Source organism: Cottoperca gobio, chromosome 3 (assembly GCF_900634415.1).
Source record: "Cottoperca gobio chromosome 3, fCotGob3.1, whole genome shotgun sequence".
NCBI classification, from domain to species: domain Eukaryota; kingdom Metazoa; phylum Chordata; class Actinopteri; order Perciformes; family Bovichtidae; genus Cottoperca; species Cottoperca gobio.
Window position 1 is genome coordinate 13,549,436 of NC_041357.1, and position 17,415 is coordinate 13,566,850.

General features: G+C 42.8%; 1 protein-coding gene across 2 annotated transcripts; it reads left to right on the forward strand.

The window, feature by feature from the left end:
• Positions 1–1,570: 1,570 nt before the first annotated feature.
• mapk6 (mitogen-activated protein kinase 6) lies at positions 1,571–16,812 on the forward strand. Of its 2 annotated transcripts, none has more exons than XM_029456786.1 (8): positions 1,571–1,754; positions 6,529–7,394; positions 7,522–7,839; positions 12,772–12,916; positions 13,287–13,451; positions 13,587–13,782; positions 14,061–14,178; positions 14,436–16,812. In XM_029456786.1, the coding sequence occupies exons 2-8, from the start codon at positions 7,158–7,160 to the stop codon at positions 15,504–15,506; spliced, it is 2,250 nt and encodes a 749-aa protein (XP_029312646.1). In that variant the 5' UTR covers positions 1,571–1,754; positions 6,529–7,157; the 3' UTR covers positions 15,507–16,812. The 2 variants fall into 2 exon arrangements, with proteins under 2 accessions (XP_029312646.1, XP_029312641.1); XM_029456781.1 differs by lacking the exon at positions 1,571–1,754 and adding an exon at positions 5,211–5,343.
• The last annotated feature ends 603 nt before the right edge of the window (positions 16,813–17,415 follow it).

Sequence of the window (17,415 nt, forward strand, 5' to 3'; positions counted from 1 at the left end):
CCTGCACTGAAGACATAATCACACCAACACTTTTTCTGAGTAGGCCTCTTTCACAACGCTGTGAAATACCCGAGTTGCGTGGAACCTGACTTGAACAGGGTGTGTGATAACACAGATCCTGTGAGGGTTAAACGGTCAGCAAAATTAACGTGGGTGCAAGAACTCTTCACTTGATCCGTTCTGAACCTTGGCTTCAGGTCCAGTGAGACAGACTGTTATACAACAACAGACACTGTAAGGAAAACAGCAGAAGCAACTGAGGTCAGTATTAATCATTCTGACTGAAGCGAGTAGGCCATATTACTTTTGTAAGTTGTGTTACGCAATGGCTTTACTCATTCAGGGTAAGTATGGTGAGGTGAGTCATTAATTAATGATGTTTCATCAAGTGAGTCCAGCATTGCCCTTACACACTTAGTTACAGTAGATTCACGTGGCAGCAAGCCGACGCAAACACACAGGTTTGCGCAGCAGGCATCGCAGGTCATGAATTAATCTGTTAGGTAGAAGTAATAATAGTGCAGTCAGATGAAGAATATAGCACAAAACCCAAAGCTTTGCACTCATTTCCTCATACTTCCATTTCGGTATTTTGATAACACACAGCTGGTCCAGACCCAGCAGCAGTCTGGTTTGAATATCAAACAAATACACACACACATTTCCTCCTACAGTCCAAACATGCCAGTCTGTCGAGATACCAGCAACCTGCCATATGACAAGCAGAACAAGATGGAAGGAGGGAGTCCCGCCAGCAGCACAGACTCGCAGGCAGAGAGTGGCAGACACCATGTGATGTTGTGAGTACAAGAGAGCAGAAAAAAACTGATTTGTGAGGCAGGAGGAAAACAGGCGAGCATCGTTCTGCAGAGATCAGCACTGACTCTTCTCTGTCATTTTATATATTCATATCTTCATAACCCCCCCTACTGATTCTGACGATAACAGCAAGCAATAAAACACAAACACTCCCCTTCAGAGGATGAACAAACTGCAAACACAATAAAAGTGTCTTTGAGTGCAGACATATATTGTAGGCTCTGTTATTTGCAAAACACGAAGGCGGTCAACAGCTTGTGAACATGTTTGCCAAACAATACGGTGTGCATGTGCTCTGACGTGACACAAATGTGACATGTTGTTTTTTATTTAATTCAAATGTGTTTTGGAGCCTTTTCCTAATCCAAACGCAGAACAGTCGCAGCCCATTAGGACCGTGTAATCTTTTGAATTGAGCTGGGAGATAAAAATCATTAATCGCCAAAACCGGATTTGCAAAGCTCTCACCCAGAAAAAGGTAAATATTTCAGTGCAGGCCACAAAAGATTAGCTCTGTTTCTGCTTGGACTGGACCAACAGTCGAAGTGAAATTTAGGAGTAGGTCTGAAAACAAGAAAAAAAATAAGTAAGAAAGTACCAGTGAAAGAGAGAGACAGAGAGAGGTGGTGGCAGTGGACCCTAATGGTGACACGCTGACAGGCCAGGCCTTACACAGAGCAGTCTCCTCCCCTCTCCAGCCTGGCCTATATTAACTCTCCATGGAGCTCCACCTCACAACCAGAGGCACATGGAGTAGGATAACACATCTCTGAAAATACAGTCACATACCCACACATACACAGGGAGGTACTGGACTGCGCTCTCCACCAGTTTGTCAAACTATCAGTGTTGGATATACAGTATAAACTCTCCTGGATGGACTTTTAACTTCTGTATCATGTTGCTCCAGTCGTCCCAGGAGATTGTCAGCCTTGGTAAGTGGCAAGAAGATTTAATTTTTACATAAGGGACAAGTAGACATGAATGTGACGTGTTAGTGATATTCAGGGATCATATTTTCGTTATGCCTAGAATCTTTAGGCGAGATACAAGGAGATCAGTTTAAACATACAACAGGTGATGAGTCTCGTATTAGTAGTGAGCTAGAGGATAGTAATGCAGGAATGGGGCTGTGTGATAGGTTGTGTGACAGAGTAAGAGTTATACCACCAGCAGATGAACATAGATAACAACAACTTCATTTGTCACACAAAGGATACTTAACAAACCAGACCCCTGGATTGCAACAGTACAGCGTTTGTTTTGTTTCTCGCAGTTTTTGGGTTGTTTCTTCATGGTTGAAATGCACTGATTGTACGACGCTTGAGATAAATGTAATGTAACATTAATTGCACTAACAGTAACTGTAAGTGGCAGTAAGAGATGCCACTGTCATCCCAACTAAATCACATACTCAAAGAGTTAACGTCAGCTATTTGTCTCATGATGTACAAGGGGAGACCTGCAGCAGACTCTGTACTGACCCTGGTGGAGACACATTGTTAGTAATGGTTTAACACACAGAACAGAAGAGGAAGGTTGGGTGAAATGCAGCTTTACATTTTCTGACTACCTCTTTTACTTTCCTGAAATCTGATTTTCAATTATTAATGAAGCTTTAATCAGAACTGACTAGTCAATCTTGCAAAAGGGATGGAATCAAATTAGCAATAATATTATCCAATGAAAGGGAATGTTACACTGTCTCTCTTAGTTTCTGACTTGTGGAAGATGAAAAGTGTCTTGGTTGCATTTGCTGAAGTGCCCTAGAGCAAAGACATCAGCCGTAACTTGACCTGTGACCTTCCAGTAGAGGAGGGGAATCAAAACTTGGATCAATGGAGTATAATTGTAGTATGATTTACTAGATACTCATTGTAAACCTCCAATGAATAAATAAAAAATAAAAACTCTTCTTGAAGTAGTTTCATTCACGTATTTCCTTTTTTTTTTTTTTTTTAAAGAAAGGAAATACAAAGTACTCAGAGTGCCTTAGACATATAGTTCAGAGAACTGACAAAAGAAATATAGGCTCTAAATTGCATTAATGACACCTCTCATCTCTCCTCTCTCTTAACAATTTAGCTCTTTATATGAGATATTAGCCTATAATTATACTGAAGTCTGTATTATTGCATTACTTGAGTGAATTTGCACCGCTAAAAGGAGCATTTTTGGGATTTTGTTTGACTTATTTAACTATAAATTTCACAAATAATTTAAACCATTATTTGTTTGACATATCACTAGGATCAAATCCGTACAATTCATATAACCTATTGTATATCTGTATTCAAATAATATTACAATATTAAGAATATTTAAAAGATGAGACTGGGATCCTGATTAAAAGTTGAAAGTACAATGCAATGTCAATTACCTATATTATTACATAACTTTATTTATTTGGGATTGATGCACGAGTTAAAACATCGTCATAAACTACGACCTCACTATCACCTAAAAAATCAAAGTAGCCATGAAAGGTATATCGTGACTTTTCTCTCTCCTCGTCCGACTAATAACCGAGACATTAAATCAATCTCTAAGTCTGTCGCATCCCGCTCGGTCCGCATGAAGCTCCTGTTCTCCATCGCAGAGCCCATCCCGGCCTGTGTGAGGCATCTGCATTCTCGGGCACATGGGTTCCCACATGGTCTGTCTGCGGATGCTGATGCTGCGGCTGTGATGCTGCTGCTGCCAGCCCACCCATACCTTCATCCATTCACAGCATCCACAATGAGAGCGGACCAGACGCAACAACCGCAATCTGAATGAGGGATCTAAACAGAGGAAATTAGTGCCTTCCTTGATCTCTTGACTTTGTTTTGCTCGGGGGTTGTAAGCCTCATGGAGATCGGATGTGAGGGCGGACCGCTGAAAGAGAAACACCCTGCGCATCTCGATGCCAGATGGACTTTCTAAATCTGCAAGCCGCAGTGAGTGAAATGTCGATTTTTTCACTGACGCGATTAATGCAATACTGCGTGCCATAATCTGAAAACAAGTATAATAAATAGCAACCAAAGGCGAAAACAAATATGGAAAACAAATCGTGGATCAATCCGGAAAACAACAGCAAAGATTAAACAAACAACAACTTCTGTAAAAGCGCATGGATGAAAAAAACAAACAGACTAAAGCCTGTGAAGACTCTCCTATCTAGATATTGGACTGCATTTTTTGTTGCGTTTGATTCTATTTTCTGAGAATGTGAATTAATAAACAGCAAATAGAAAGAGGAAAACATAGGCCTACTGTGAGCTCTGATTCAGGTAAGATACGAAATAGCTCCTGGTCTGCAGCATTTTTGTGCGGCCTAATCACCTTTGGGATTATTATGTTTTCATCTCTCCAAGGAAAGGCAATGCATAATGGTATTTATCCTCATCCCTTATCATGGATTGTTATGTTCATATGTTAAGGAGCTGCAATAATAATTTGTCTTTCTTTACAGAATTGTTTCTAGGATTCTGCCTATTATTAATATATCTAGTGGTCTATGATAACTATTTTTGCAGCTGTGGCTGAACTTTGTTTTCAAGGTGCTATGATTATGGCATTCTTGTTTACTACAATAATTGGGTACTATGCTGTTTTTCATTACGTTTTCATTTAATCCATGAACCTGTAGCTAAATATTGAGTTGGATTTTGAATCCACCGCTGTCACGTGATCTCCAATTTTAAACACATGCTTTGAATGACTCCTGCTGCTTTCAAGTACTGCGCTAGGCTCCAAGTTATAATGCAAAAGCGACCGGTACTGTACTGTGTTCCTTTATTGATAACGCATACAATATCTAATATATTAGGCTACAGTATGTAAGAATGCGATGCATCTGTACTGCTAACAGTAGTTTTTTTGTGACTTGTGTTTTACTTATTTAATTATGTATTTCAATTAAAAAACATAAATTCCACCATCCTCACGACTCGGATCAAATCCATGCAATTCACATAGCATAATGTGTATCTGTATTACGCTATTATTACATATTTAAGAATATTTAAAAGATTTGACAGATACAGTTTCTGGGAACCTGAAAACATATGTTAAAAGTAGCCTGAAATGTTATGTCAAATACTGTAAATAATATGGTAATAAGTATGTCAGTGATAGGTGATAAAGCAGTAAATGTTGGTTAACAACCACATTTGTGTGCATCTAAATAGACGCTAATGAACCCAATGAGGCTGAAAGTGGCTTCAGAATATTACTTATAGTTAACTGATAATGATGTAATATGACATTATGATATTAGTAATAATTAATTAAACATAATGAATAAAAAGTCAAATTGAGTAAATTATGTGTAGCCTAATAGGCCAAAAATCCCACTAGATCCCTAAATATTTCCGACAGTCCGTGAAGGCAGCGTCGTGACGTCACGCTGCCTTTCATAGCTCTGCCCAGCCTCAATGGCGATTGCAACAGATCCGCAAAGCTCGAGAGCGGAGCCCAGTCAAACCTCGTCTGGGTTTGATTAAACACACAACCATTCTAATGCGACGAATACGGACTGTAAGTAATCTATTATATGTCGATTGCTATACGTCGCTATTATTTACATTACATTTATTTACATACTCAGTGTAGATTTGTGTGCGTTTATTAGCGGTTTAACCTAGGTCGGCTTTGTGCTGCTTAGCGCGAGGAAAGCTGTTACCACGTAGTCAGAAGCCTCCGCCAACAACGACTCCTTTGTTAGCGCTGTCGGCGGGTTTCTCTTTAACGTTATGTTTGATATTTATGAATTAGGCTGTGTGTTGAGATCTTTGTTTTCCTTGTAATATGGTTCATGTGTGTGTTCTCGGCTGGATGTGTTCTGTGATGTATTAAAACCAAATAGACTGTGGTCTGTCAGCTCGCCGTTATGCTTCCACTCATGGCTTTTTCCGCCAGTCACAGACCCGTGAAGACCTAATATAGGTTTAAAGATGTAAATTAAAGCTTTGTTTTTTTGTCGTAATAACCCTCACGGGTGTTGATCTTAGCTTAAGCCTCCATGAGTTATCTCACAATTTCATCGATACCCAGAAACCGGACTGGCAAGCGCCTTCCCGTGCGGGGGAGGGTTAGTTTCCATTAATGAAACCACGTTTATACTAAAGCCTGTGAATGACACGTTGTGTTGTTTGTCTGCTGCTTGTGTGAAATCCCCAACATGTTCAGTAAGGGTGAGGTTTGACTGCTTTTTTGCGCAACGGTTTGTGGGAGTATTATTTTGTGAAATGTTGGGCTGTGCAGCAATCTGTATCATGATTCAGGGGTTACCAACCAATATATTGCCATGCTGTAGGAAAGGCGATGTATTGTGAATTTTCCAATTGTAGGAAAGCTGTCATAGTATATAAAGTACACACCACCTTATGGATAGACACCAAGTAAATCTGTTTACTTTTAAATGTAATCATAACAGTGGGATCTGAATTTGAGTCCATGTAACAACAGAATGCAACACGAAATAAAACACTTTCTGCCAGGAATGTTTGCATGTAAACTATTCATTACAAATCGATACAGTATCACAAAACACACATCGTGGGTGTATCAATATTGTCTTACACCCCTAGATTTAACCCCTAACGTTTTTTGCCCAACAGTGGTTTATTTTGTGGGAAGATAGTATTGTGAAATGATGGACTACAAACTCCTCCGTTCTGGCACTGCAATGAGTTTTCTTTCTGTTTTTCTCTTATCTTTCAGGTTATACCCAAGTAAAATGGAGGATAGTTTTGATTGCGACTGTGGCGAGCTTGAGCCACCTGATCATTGAGGGTGAACATTTACTTTGAAGACTTAAAAGGCCAGACTCATTTCAGTTTAATAGATCAGGTGACTTGACAAGAAAATTACAGACAGAAACAAAAACAAAAAAAAATCACATGAAGCTGCTCAGGACCAGTCATACACTGAATATATCTGCACTATAAGGATGCAACTACATGCTTTTTATAATTTAACATAGTCTCTGTGCTTTTTAATTGGCCTCATAGTCCATTCCATTGCGTTCTAGAAACACTAGTCTACTAAAAACTGTTCACTCAAAGATATCCACACAGCCAGGATTGGAGGAGAATTTCAACTTTTACATTTACCCTCCTTATTCAAGATGGAACAAAACGTTGACCACACATCAGTGCCCCAAATCTGACTGACTGCTAGACAGGGGACTTAGTAGTCGTCTGTACAGGGGTCAGTTAGCTCAGCCGCTGAAGCAGTGAGGGAATTGTCAGATAAATTCCTCTGTTGGAGTTAAAGTTGGACTTGAAACAGGTCAGAGCCCAAACGTTAGCAATAGCAGACGCTTGGTGTAAAAGCTGAAAACAGTCGTCATGGCAGAGAAGTTTGAGTCGCTGATGAACATCCATGGCTTTGACCTGGGTTCTCGCTACATGGACTTGAAGCCTCTGGGCTACGGAGGGAACGGCTTGGTGTTCTCAGCAGTTGACACGGACTGTGACAAGCGTGTAGCCGTGAAGAAAATCATCTTGACCGACCCCCAGAGTGTGAAGCATGCCCTGCGGGAAATCAAGATCATCAGACGCCTCGACCACGACAACATTGTTAAGGTAAAGGGCAAGGGGTCGGCTCAAAGTAACAAAGAGTGTTTATCTTATTTTCTGGGGTTGGGAAACATTTTTTATGTCTAATTTGAAAACTGAGTTTCAACACTGATCCATATTCTAATGTCGACAGGTGTTTGAAACATTGGGCCCCAATGGTCGCAGGCTAACGGAGGACGTGGTGTCCCTGACAGAGGTCAACTCTGTCTACATTGTGCAGGAGTACATGGAGACGGACCTGTGTCAGTTGCTGGAGAGGGGCCTTCTGTCCGAGGGCCATGCTAGGCTCTTCATGTACCAGCTCCTCAGGGGCCTTAAGTACATTCACTCTGCAAATGTGCTGCACCGCGACCTCAAGCCCGCCAACCTGTTTGTCAACACGGAGGACCTGGTACTGAAGATCGGGGACTTTGGGCTGGCCCGCATCATGGACCCACACTACTCTCACAAGGTAGGCCCAGTCTTGTATTCATGGAAAATATGATTTTTATGTGGTTTTGTGTTGAGCAGTGTGTTGAAATGCTGCTCGAGCTTTAAGAAGAGTAGACATGGCAATGTTTGCATACTTTCTGTTCAAAGATGAGTGCATGGGTTTCTCTGACACCTGATGTTTACGTCATTGCTAAGTAATGGGGAGGCACCCAGGGTGACGCAGTTTCACAGCAGGAAGTAAACAAGACGGGATGTGGTTCCTTGAGGTAACGCCTCTGTTTCCCTTGTCAGGAAATGTGAGGCTGTGAAAAACGTAACCCTGGGAACTGTTTTTTACAGTTCGAAGTGGGAATGGGCTCCATTCCAAGTCCAAATATTCTAATGAGTGGGTTCATGATAAAGTGGCTTTATAAAGATGAAGATAATCCTCATTCCCAGGTTGAAAAACGGCAAATGCGCAAAAACCTTTTTATGAAGGGATGAGAACATTCCAGTCAAAGACCATATGGTGGTGTGATGAGAGTTAATCTAGGTTGGGGAGTTTCCCCCTCGCTCTGTAACTGCTGGATCTCTCTAGGGCACAGAGGCAGTCAGATGCTCACAAGTGTGTCACATTAGTCATTTGAGGGTCTGCAATTGTCTCGTGTGATGTGATTCCCCCTGGTTAGCACCGCCTCATTAATATCCCGTACCTAGCCTGGAGCCACTGCAGAACTTCTCATTTCCAGCACATGACCACTACTATGGTTTTGTAGTCTAGTTGCATTTTCAGCTCTGGTTTCTATAGTGTCACATGAGTCTTATCTGAGGTGGAGACGATGGCATTCTGCAATAGGAAGAGGAAGGTGTGGGCTCATAGTTGCCGGGAAGAAGTGAGTTTCTCACACAGTTCAGACACTGTAGCCACCCACCCAATGTTACTGCACTCCTCCCTTTACAGCAGGGTTTGCCATGTGGGCTTTTTTCCCTCTATATAAGCAGTTTTTCCTGATGGAAACATGCAGCAAGTGTGTATTGAAAAGCTGCTTCACTGGGGTCAGCGCTCTTGTGTTTGACTATTGTCTGCTACAGTCTACAGTCTGCAACAGACTACCGCTGCTGAGTTTTTGTCAAGGATACAAATGCTGTAGTCCTGTAGTCAGACTGACTTTAAAAGGCTTTGACCCAGCTCTCTTTTCCAAACAGTGATTCTGTGTTTTGTCTGTCTCTACTATGATAACAATAGTGATGTGGGTGGGGGCAGGGAGGACACTGATATGCGTTTTGTGTCTCAGACCAAATGTGGCTTGGATGAACATGAACCCATCAACCCCACACGACACTATGGTGCCCATTGAAGTGTTTAGGCGTTAACAAAAAAAAACCCCTGCTGGTTTCTGTGTTGGCTGGACATTATGGAAGAATCAATCAGGGCAAATTTGCTTTCTCAACCACCATCTACTTCTAGTAGGCTGGGTGAGGCAGAGCAGCTGGGCGGCTAAGTGCATGTTATTTGTATAACGTTGTTTCTAAATAAAGAAGCGCTCCTTGCCAGTGAACCTCAATTTCTGGCGTAGTTTCAATAATGTGATATAGATTTATGCATGTAGACACAAGGCATTTGTTCCACCTTTTTCTCCCACTTGTTAAATGGGCTTTTGGGGTTAATACAAAAAAAGAACTCCCATGATTTCTTTCAGGCTGTTATTACTCCTGCATGGCTCTGTTTTAAGTAAACGGTATAACCCTTGCCAAGAGTGCCTGTGATATCTTTCCATTGTTTGAGAAAGCAGGCCGTTTCTGCCTGTGTGAACCTTAAGGCCAGCCCTCGTGGTGGCCCAGGATCAAGAATGGCAAGAATTCACATGCACTCATCCAACTTCTCCAACCCTGATTCCCCTCCTTTTTTCAGCCAGCTCTTTGTGTTGTTGTGGGAGCCTTGCTCGGGGCCTTATTTTGAAGCTGATCTAGCCCATCCTTGTAACAAGAGAAAGAGAATGCTTACTGTGGATATAATGCTCACCTATTTCGGTTTAGCATTGGTTGCTGTTTTGTTTTTACACCGAGGCTTTAAACTACTCTGGAATGGTGTAAAACATTTAATGTGAGCCTTGGATAAGTCATGTCACATCTGCACAGTCTGTTTTTAGAGGGGAAGTCTTGTCTTTTGAAATGGAGACAACAAGTGCAAGCTAACTTGTCTGGGACATACAAATAAGTTATTGGTGTAGAAAAGTGTCTCTTTGCATTATACTATAAGTCAGAAGTTGCACTAATGTAGACTTTGAAAACTCTTAATGAATGTATGATCTTGTGCCTGTCTGTGGCTCGGCATACAATTCAATAATTTGTGATGTTGAAGAGATAATAACAGACGTTTTCTGGAATGTTATAAGAGGAGGGGGGGGTAGATGATTCACAGAGGTCCTTTCTTCCACACAAGCAGCCAGCACAACACACACAACTTCAAGAACACACACACACATTTGACCTAATTATTCAGCCGGCAACAGGTCTGTCTGGCACTGGACTTCACAGGATCCAACCAGAGTTGTAAATGTTGGGGAGTTGACTTAAAGCTTTAATGAATTTCAGAGATGGGGTTTCACTTATTTTCCCAAGCTTAAGAATATCCTGCAGTTTCTTGCAACTAACAGTTGTTCTTTGGTGGAGTCAAAAGTAGCAGGACTTATGCTGAGAGACATGGTTGGACATAGTTGATGAATAAACATGGATTTATTTTGGTGTGTTGTGAGACTACAGTGAAACTCTTCTTAACCTGCTATTAATAGTGTGTGTGTGTGTGTGTGTGTGTGTGTGTGTGTGTGTGTGTGTGTGTGTGTGTGTGTGTGTGTGTGTGTGTGTGTGTGTGTGTGTGTGTGTGTGTGTGTGTGTGTGTGTGTGTGTGTGTGTGTGTGTGTGTGTGTGTGTGTGTGTGATATACATTCAGTGCCAGCAGCAGCTAAATTAATCGTTGTAGTCTTCAGCCACTGGGACAACTTTATCCTGCAAATGGAGGCTGTGTCGGGTCAGGGATGATCTCAGTTACTCTTCACCAACCACCTTCACTGACATCTGGTCAGACCTGGTAAAGGTTGCTCTGACTTACCGCAGCCAGACACACTGTGGGAGCCTTTTATGAGTCACTAAATGTCAGCCTGCCCTAATCTAGATCAGGCGGTTGTTATTCAGCAACTGTTGTCAGAGGTATTGAGATGACTGATGCTTTAATTCCTGTGTCTCTTTCTCTGTGGTGAGTGGCTCACTTAGACATCAGTAAAAAGTAAGAGGCTAGCTGGAATGTTTAGCTAATGCACTTTAATGATTTCAGCTGCTAGGCAAATCCTAATCTGCTGTTTTTTAGTTCAGAGTCCATCGTACACAGAATTGTCCTTACACAATGACCCGGAGCTCTTTCAGGCTGACCTAATCTAAATCTGTCGCCATGCTCTAAGCTGGTTGCATATATTTCTCCATTCGAACTACATTTTATTTGCCGTTTCTCTGAATGGGTGCTGGACAGTCTTGCAAGCTTCAGTCAGTAGTTGTGACTTGTCTTGTTGTTCCCCTCGAATTCTTAACAAGCTTCATGGTGACGGCCACTGCTAGACTCAGACACACAGACTAGCTGGTTACCTGAAGGAAGGAGTCACGTCTACATGTCATTTATTGGCCCATTAAAACAGGGGTGTTCATCACATAGATACACTCCAGGATAGTGTGACGTCAAGTATGTGCGACTAACTTAGGGCAGAAACAGGAGCCTGGCTCAGTGGTGAGCCGACCATTTTGGTCTCACCACAAACTACCACTGCATGTGAGGTGAGAGAGGGCGGCATGGGTGTTGTTTTACCTCCTCCCATCCCCCAATGTGTGTGTGTGTGTGTGTGTGTGTGTGTGTGTAGGTCAGTTTCCTTTGTGTTTTGGTGTTCTCGTAGTCTGGCTCTGTGTGAGAGTGTATTGCAGATTGGTGTCACTGAGTGGAGAGTGTGGCAGCGGGGGATTATCCCGCTCTCTCAGACTGCTGACAGGGCCTGCACGTGTCTGATCTCCCCCTTTTCATCTGTCTTTTCTCTCTGGGGTCTTTGTCTCCATGCTGTGTTGCGTATGTGACCAGCACAGACCATGTCCGTCAAGGAGAGAGGGGGGTGGGTTATCGGACCAGCAGGCATGGTTTGCTCTGGGACTCGTGTTAGCTGCACTGCTGTTTGACAAACATGAAGGCACAGGAAGCCATGTTAATCACATTTATCTATTACTGAGGGGAAACGGCAGATTGTACAGCCTCTTTCACTGTGAATGGACAAAGCATGAGGGCACAGCAGTTTGTAAACTAGGGTGGTTTTGGAGAAATGTGGTTGAGTCTACGGATGTCACGATACCAGGGAAATGCAACAATTCAGGATACTCTATTCGATACCACGGTCAAGCACGAAACAATATATCCCATAGAGTTCAACTTACAATCCTTTGATTTCCGTTTGCATACTGGTTTGTGTTAGGAAGTTACAGATCATAATTCCCCCTTTACCTTTAGTTTAATGCATTTCCTTCAAACAACTATATTTATTCAAGTCTCTCACCAAAAACTAAAATGTACGCGATTACATTTGAACACATCGTGATATTATAATTTATCTTCGCCCAATACACGTTTTTACTCAATAGTGCTTGAACACATAATGTAACTCAATGGAACCTCGCTCTGTTAATGTTAGTGAGCTGTTAGCTTCGTTATTTAGTCAAGCAGGACTGTGCAGTCCACCGGCTGCTAACTGCTAACGTTACTATCTGTTCTCCTCCTGATTTCAACGCAGATTTGTTGTTAGCAATGTTGCATTATCAGGACACGATACCAAAGTATCGGTTCTTGTGACATCCCTAGTTGAGGCATGCTTTCTTGTACCTTTTTTCTCTTTCTTCCAGTTATTCCCAAGTCTCACAACATGTGCCATGTCCCCTTCTAACACAGGGCCATCTCTCTGAAGGTCTGGTCACCAAATGGTACAGGTCTCCTCGACTGCTGCTCTCTCCTAACAACTACACCAAAGCCATCGACATGTGGGCCGCTGGCTGCATCTTTGCTGAGATGCTCACAGGGAAAACCCTCTTTGCAGGTAAATGTTGACTCAGTTTCTTATGTCTGACTCACTATAACACCTCATATACAAACATACCGGAGAGCATATATCTGATGAGGCAAATGTTCACCCTGCTCGTCTTTGTTCAGAACAGACAGGAGATGGGCCAAGAGTCGGTCTGCTTTTACTATTATTGTGTCTCTTTTGCAAACCCAGCTGGAGCTGAGAGACTGACTGTTCTTAATTGTTGAAACTGCCTTGAGCTGAACACAAGGCAAAGAACATTTCTGTTCTCATGATCGGCCGCGCTTCGCCTCACTAAAAATAAACTCACTCAGCCGTGCAGATGTTGAATATTATGTAACCTTTCAAAGAGTGCCTAATGTGTGTCTGCCTTGTATTTCAGGAGCCCATGAACTGGAGCAGATGCAGCTGATCCTGGAGTCCATCCCCGTACTGAGAGAGGAAGACCGACAGGAGCTACACAGCGTCATCCCAGTCTTCATCCGCAACGACATGTCCAAGCCTCACACACCCCTGGCCAAGCTGCTGCCTGATGTTAGTCCCCAGGGTGAGTACCTCTTCCGTTATTCAGAAGTACTCGCAGGCTCATGAAGTACTCTAATAAACACAGACTAAATGTAGGGGTCTTATCTCTCATACATCACGTTTCCTACTTCATGATGTCGATGTTCTCCCTCTGCAGCCCTGGATTTCCTGGAGAAGATTCTGACCTTTAACCCCATGGATCGACTCACTGCGGAGGAGGCCCTGGCCCACCCCTATATGGCTGACTACTCCTTCCCCCTAGACGAGCCTGTCTCTCTGCACCCCTTCCACATTGAGGACGAAGTAGATGATATCCTGCTCATGGACCAGAGCCACAGCCACACCTGGGAGAGGTATGCTCGCTCACCGTCTCTCGCTCACCTGCTCTCTGTGACCAGGTGTGGAGATGCACAGCTATATATTTTCCCTGCTCAGACATTTTTCTCGTGAGCTTAGTTTCAGTGGAGTGGTTTGCTTCGCTCTCTGCTAACTAAGCAGTAATACTATGAATATATAGGTCACCTGACAGGTTTTTCTGAATACATTTGATGGTTCGGTTGCATAGTTAGATCATGTACTGGAGCCTTTTACAACTCTGTTGTGTACTGAAGTCTCTCTGTGCTCTTATCAGGTATCATGAGAGCCAGCTGTCAGAGGCTGACTGGCACTTGCACAGCACCCACGACCCAGACGAAGTTCAGGTTGACCCAAGGGCTCTCTCTGATGTAACGGACGAGGAGGAGGTTCAGGTGTGTTTGAATTTTGACAAAAATCTATATACTCCTGTAAAAACAATTAATTTTGTTCTAGATGTGCTTCCCAAATGTGATCATGCATAGGTTTAGTGTTGTTCTAAAGAGAATACAGAACACATTTGAAAATAGTTTTCAGTGTTGCAAAGCAAAGCATTGACGAGTGTATAGGGATAACATCTTTCTCCTGACTGTTATCTCATCAAAAATGTATTTTGAATCAAATCCAAATCGTGGTTGTTGTCTGTTTCCAGGTGGATCCTCGTAAGTATGCTGATGGAGATCGGGAGAAGTTCCTGGATGAGCCGTCATACGACTACTCCACTCTGTTCCAGCCGGAGAGATCCTGGCAGGACGACCACCACGAGAACAAATACTGTGACTTGCAGTGTAGCCACACCTGTAACTACAAGACCGTGTCTCCTTCCTACCTGGACAACCTCATCTGGAGGGACAGTGAAGTCAACCACTACTACGAACCCAAGCTCATCATCGACCTCTCCAACTGGAAGGAGCAGCAGAGCAAGGAGAAGGCGGACCGCAAGGCCAAGAGCAAGTGCGAGAAGAACGGGCTGGTGAAGGCCCAGATCGCACTGCAGGAGGCTGAGAAGACCCAGAGTCCGGTGGAGAAGGACAGCGAGCAGGAGAAACACCAGACAGAGAAGCCTCAGAACCAAGGCTTTGACTTCGACTCGTTCATCGCCAGTACCATTAAACTGAGCCTTCAGCCAGAGCCCTGTCAGGAGGTGGCCCTGCTCAACGAGGTGGGCCTCCTGAACGAGCTCAACTCTTCCGTTTCCCAGATGGAGGCTGCCCGCTCAGGCTCCATGTCCAAGTCCATAAGTCAGGAGAAGGAGGAGAAGTGCCTGGTAAACCTCGCCCAGTTAGGTGGAGGAGGGTCGGGAGTCGTCGGCGGGGACGGCGCCTGGGAGAGCTTCGGCTCAGGGGAGCGAGTCGGGGAGAACGGCTGTTTGATAGATGAAGCATGCTGGGACATTCACAAAGAGGACCAGCTCCAGACGGAGAGCACTTACACAAGCTACCTGGACCGCCTGTTCAGCCGGAAGGAAGAGGGGGCCGGAGAGACTGTGGCCAGCGCGGAGACGGAGCCCTCGGAAGTGAGAGAGCTGGACGAGAGCTTCCTCTGCAGGAACACGGAGATTGTGCTTAATATGCAGCTGGACTCTCTGGCCCGGCCTGACTTTGACAGCACCGATGACTTGCCTCTCAAATCCATCCAGGCGTCCCTCACCCCCTGCGCTGTCAAATGCTCCCCACAGATCGCCCACAAAACATACAGCAGCATCTTAAAGCATCTTAATTAAAGAAATGTATATCTCCCCTCACAGTGCAAAATCTAGGCAGTTTTGTTTTTATGTTTTTTTTAAATAATATGTTTTATTATTGAACTTGAATCATTTCATACTTTTTTTATTATGGTTACTTTTTAATAATTATTTAGTTTTTTAAGAGTTGAGAGGGGGTGACTTATTATATTTAAAGAGTTTTGGTCATCACTCTGAGCCTTGATCACCAGGCCTTCATGGGTTAATGTCTACGCCCTCATTGCTAAACTGGCATGTCACTAAAGTACTGTAAAAGAACGGAAAGCAGGAGAGAAGTAGCTAGAAGAAAGGTGGATGGTAGGAGAGGAGTTTGGATTCAAGAGACGAGGTTTTGTCTGTTAATAAGGAAGGATGGTAGACGCTAACATTGCTGTAGACATTAAAAGTGCTTTCAAACAACCTTTCGTGGGACGTGATACAAAAGAAGAAAGAGAAAAAAAGGGGGATGGGATGTCCTTTTTTTTTTTTTTTTTTGACATTTTCCCCTGAAGAAAGCTTCCTCAATAACCCTTTCATACTGTAAATCTGACACATGATGCCAGCAGCAACCATTATCGTAGGCGTTGATGTAAATGTGTTATCTACCTCAAGGTAACAGCCGCGAGAGACACTCGAAGCCGCACTAGTGCTTTACACACATGACCATCCTGGTCGCGTAGATGAAATCTGTCTCACTTTAGCATTTAACATAGTGAGGTGTTTCAGTAATCATTATTTATTTCTAGCAGATGTGCGATATTTATTTTATCAAAATGTGTTATTTCAATGTGATTATTGAAGATCGAGGAGTTGGACAGACTTCCATTTTTCATTTCGGCACTATATGGGCGTGGAAGTGTTTTGTTTTATGGTAGGATGCAAATTCATCTGTTATGTTCTAAAAGAAGTTGAGGCTTTCCATTTCCACCAATATTGTCCAAATGGATATCATTCTTTTTTTGTTAATTTTGTTTTTTTAATTTATAGGTGCGTTCTGTCTTTAATGGAAAAACTGCTTTATGGTTAAAAGAAGCGCCTAAAAGTCTTAATTTTTTATCTAAATGTAATGTTTAAAAAAACGCGTGCATGGAGGCAGGAGAAAGGTACATTAAAGTAAAGTTAATGGTGAGTATAATGTACGTCAGTTTTAATTGTACGTTTTTTGTTAAATTTCTATGTACTTTTTCCAGGCAAGCATGATGAATTAGGTTAAGGTGTAGCATGTAGAACACTTATGGACTTTTTTTTGTAATCATTGGTTCCCCTGTTCTACAAAATATCTCAAAATAAAATTACTGGCAAAGAGTTTAGCTTGTGTCTCTCCTTTCTTTTCGTTCAGGGGTGACCCGCAGTTAAGTGGTGTTTTTATAACTTAAATTTTGTATGACCGCACAGCCACGAGAGGCTTGTTGGTGGAGAGGAAGTGCTGACTGCAGTGCTGCCACCTCTAGACTCGATCTTTATTGTCCAAGTAGGCAGACTAAATTACACTAAGCACTGGGGACACAAGCTTTGAATCACCAGCTAAATGTAGCTTTGGCTCTGACCACCATAGTTAAGAGCTGTCATCTTGATGCACAGATTCCCATTACCACCTGCTCTTAGGTGGGAAACATTTATGTTGCCAGTAATGCAATAGTGACTGATGTCATCGCCCAACGAAGTGGGTGTAGAAACAGTATGACGCCATTAACTTCCCATCTCAGGCAGCCTTACTGTATGTACTTTCAAACTCAACAAGATGACATCAAATTGCATGGAAATAACTAGCAGGCTGTGGTGACATTGTCAAGTTACCCTGATCGTCAAGTTTTGCATCAATCACACAGGATAGTAGGAGACGTTTTCACCACAATAAACTGTTTTTGGGGCATTTTAGTGTCTTATTTATTCAAAGCATATATCCTCT

Coding starts and splice junctions, on each gene's coding strand:
- mapk6 (XM_029456786.1), top strand. CDS start 7,158: ATGGCAGAGAAGTTTGAGTCGCTGATGAACATCCATGGCTTTGACCTG. Junction 13,452..13,586: donor GCCTGATGTTAGTCCCCAGG/GTGAGTACCTCT, acceptor CTCCCTCTGCAG/CCCTGGATTTCCTGGAGAAG. Junction 13,783..14,060: donor CACAGCCACACCTGGGAGAG/GTATGCTCGCTC, acceptor TGCTCTTATCAG/GTATCATGAGAGCCAGCTGT.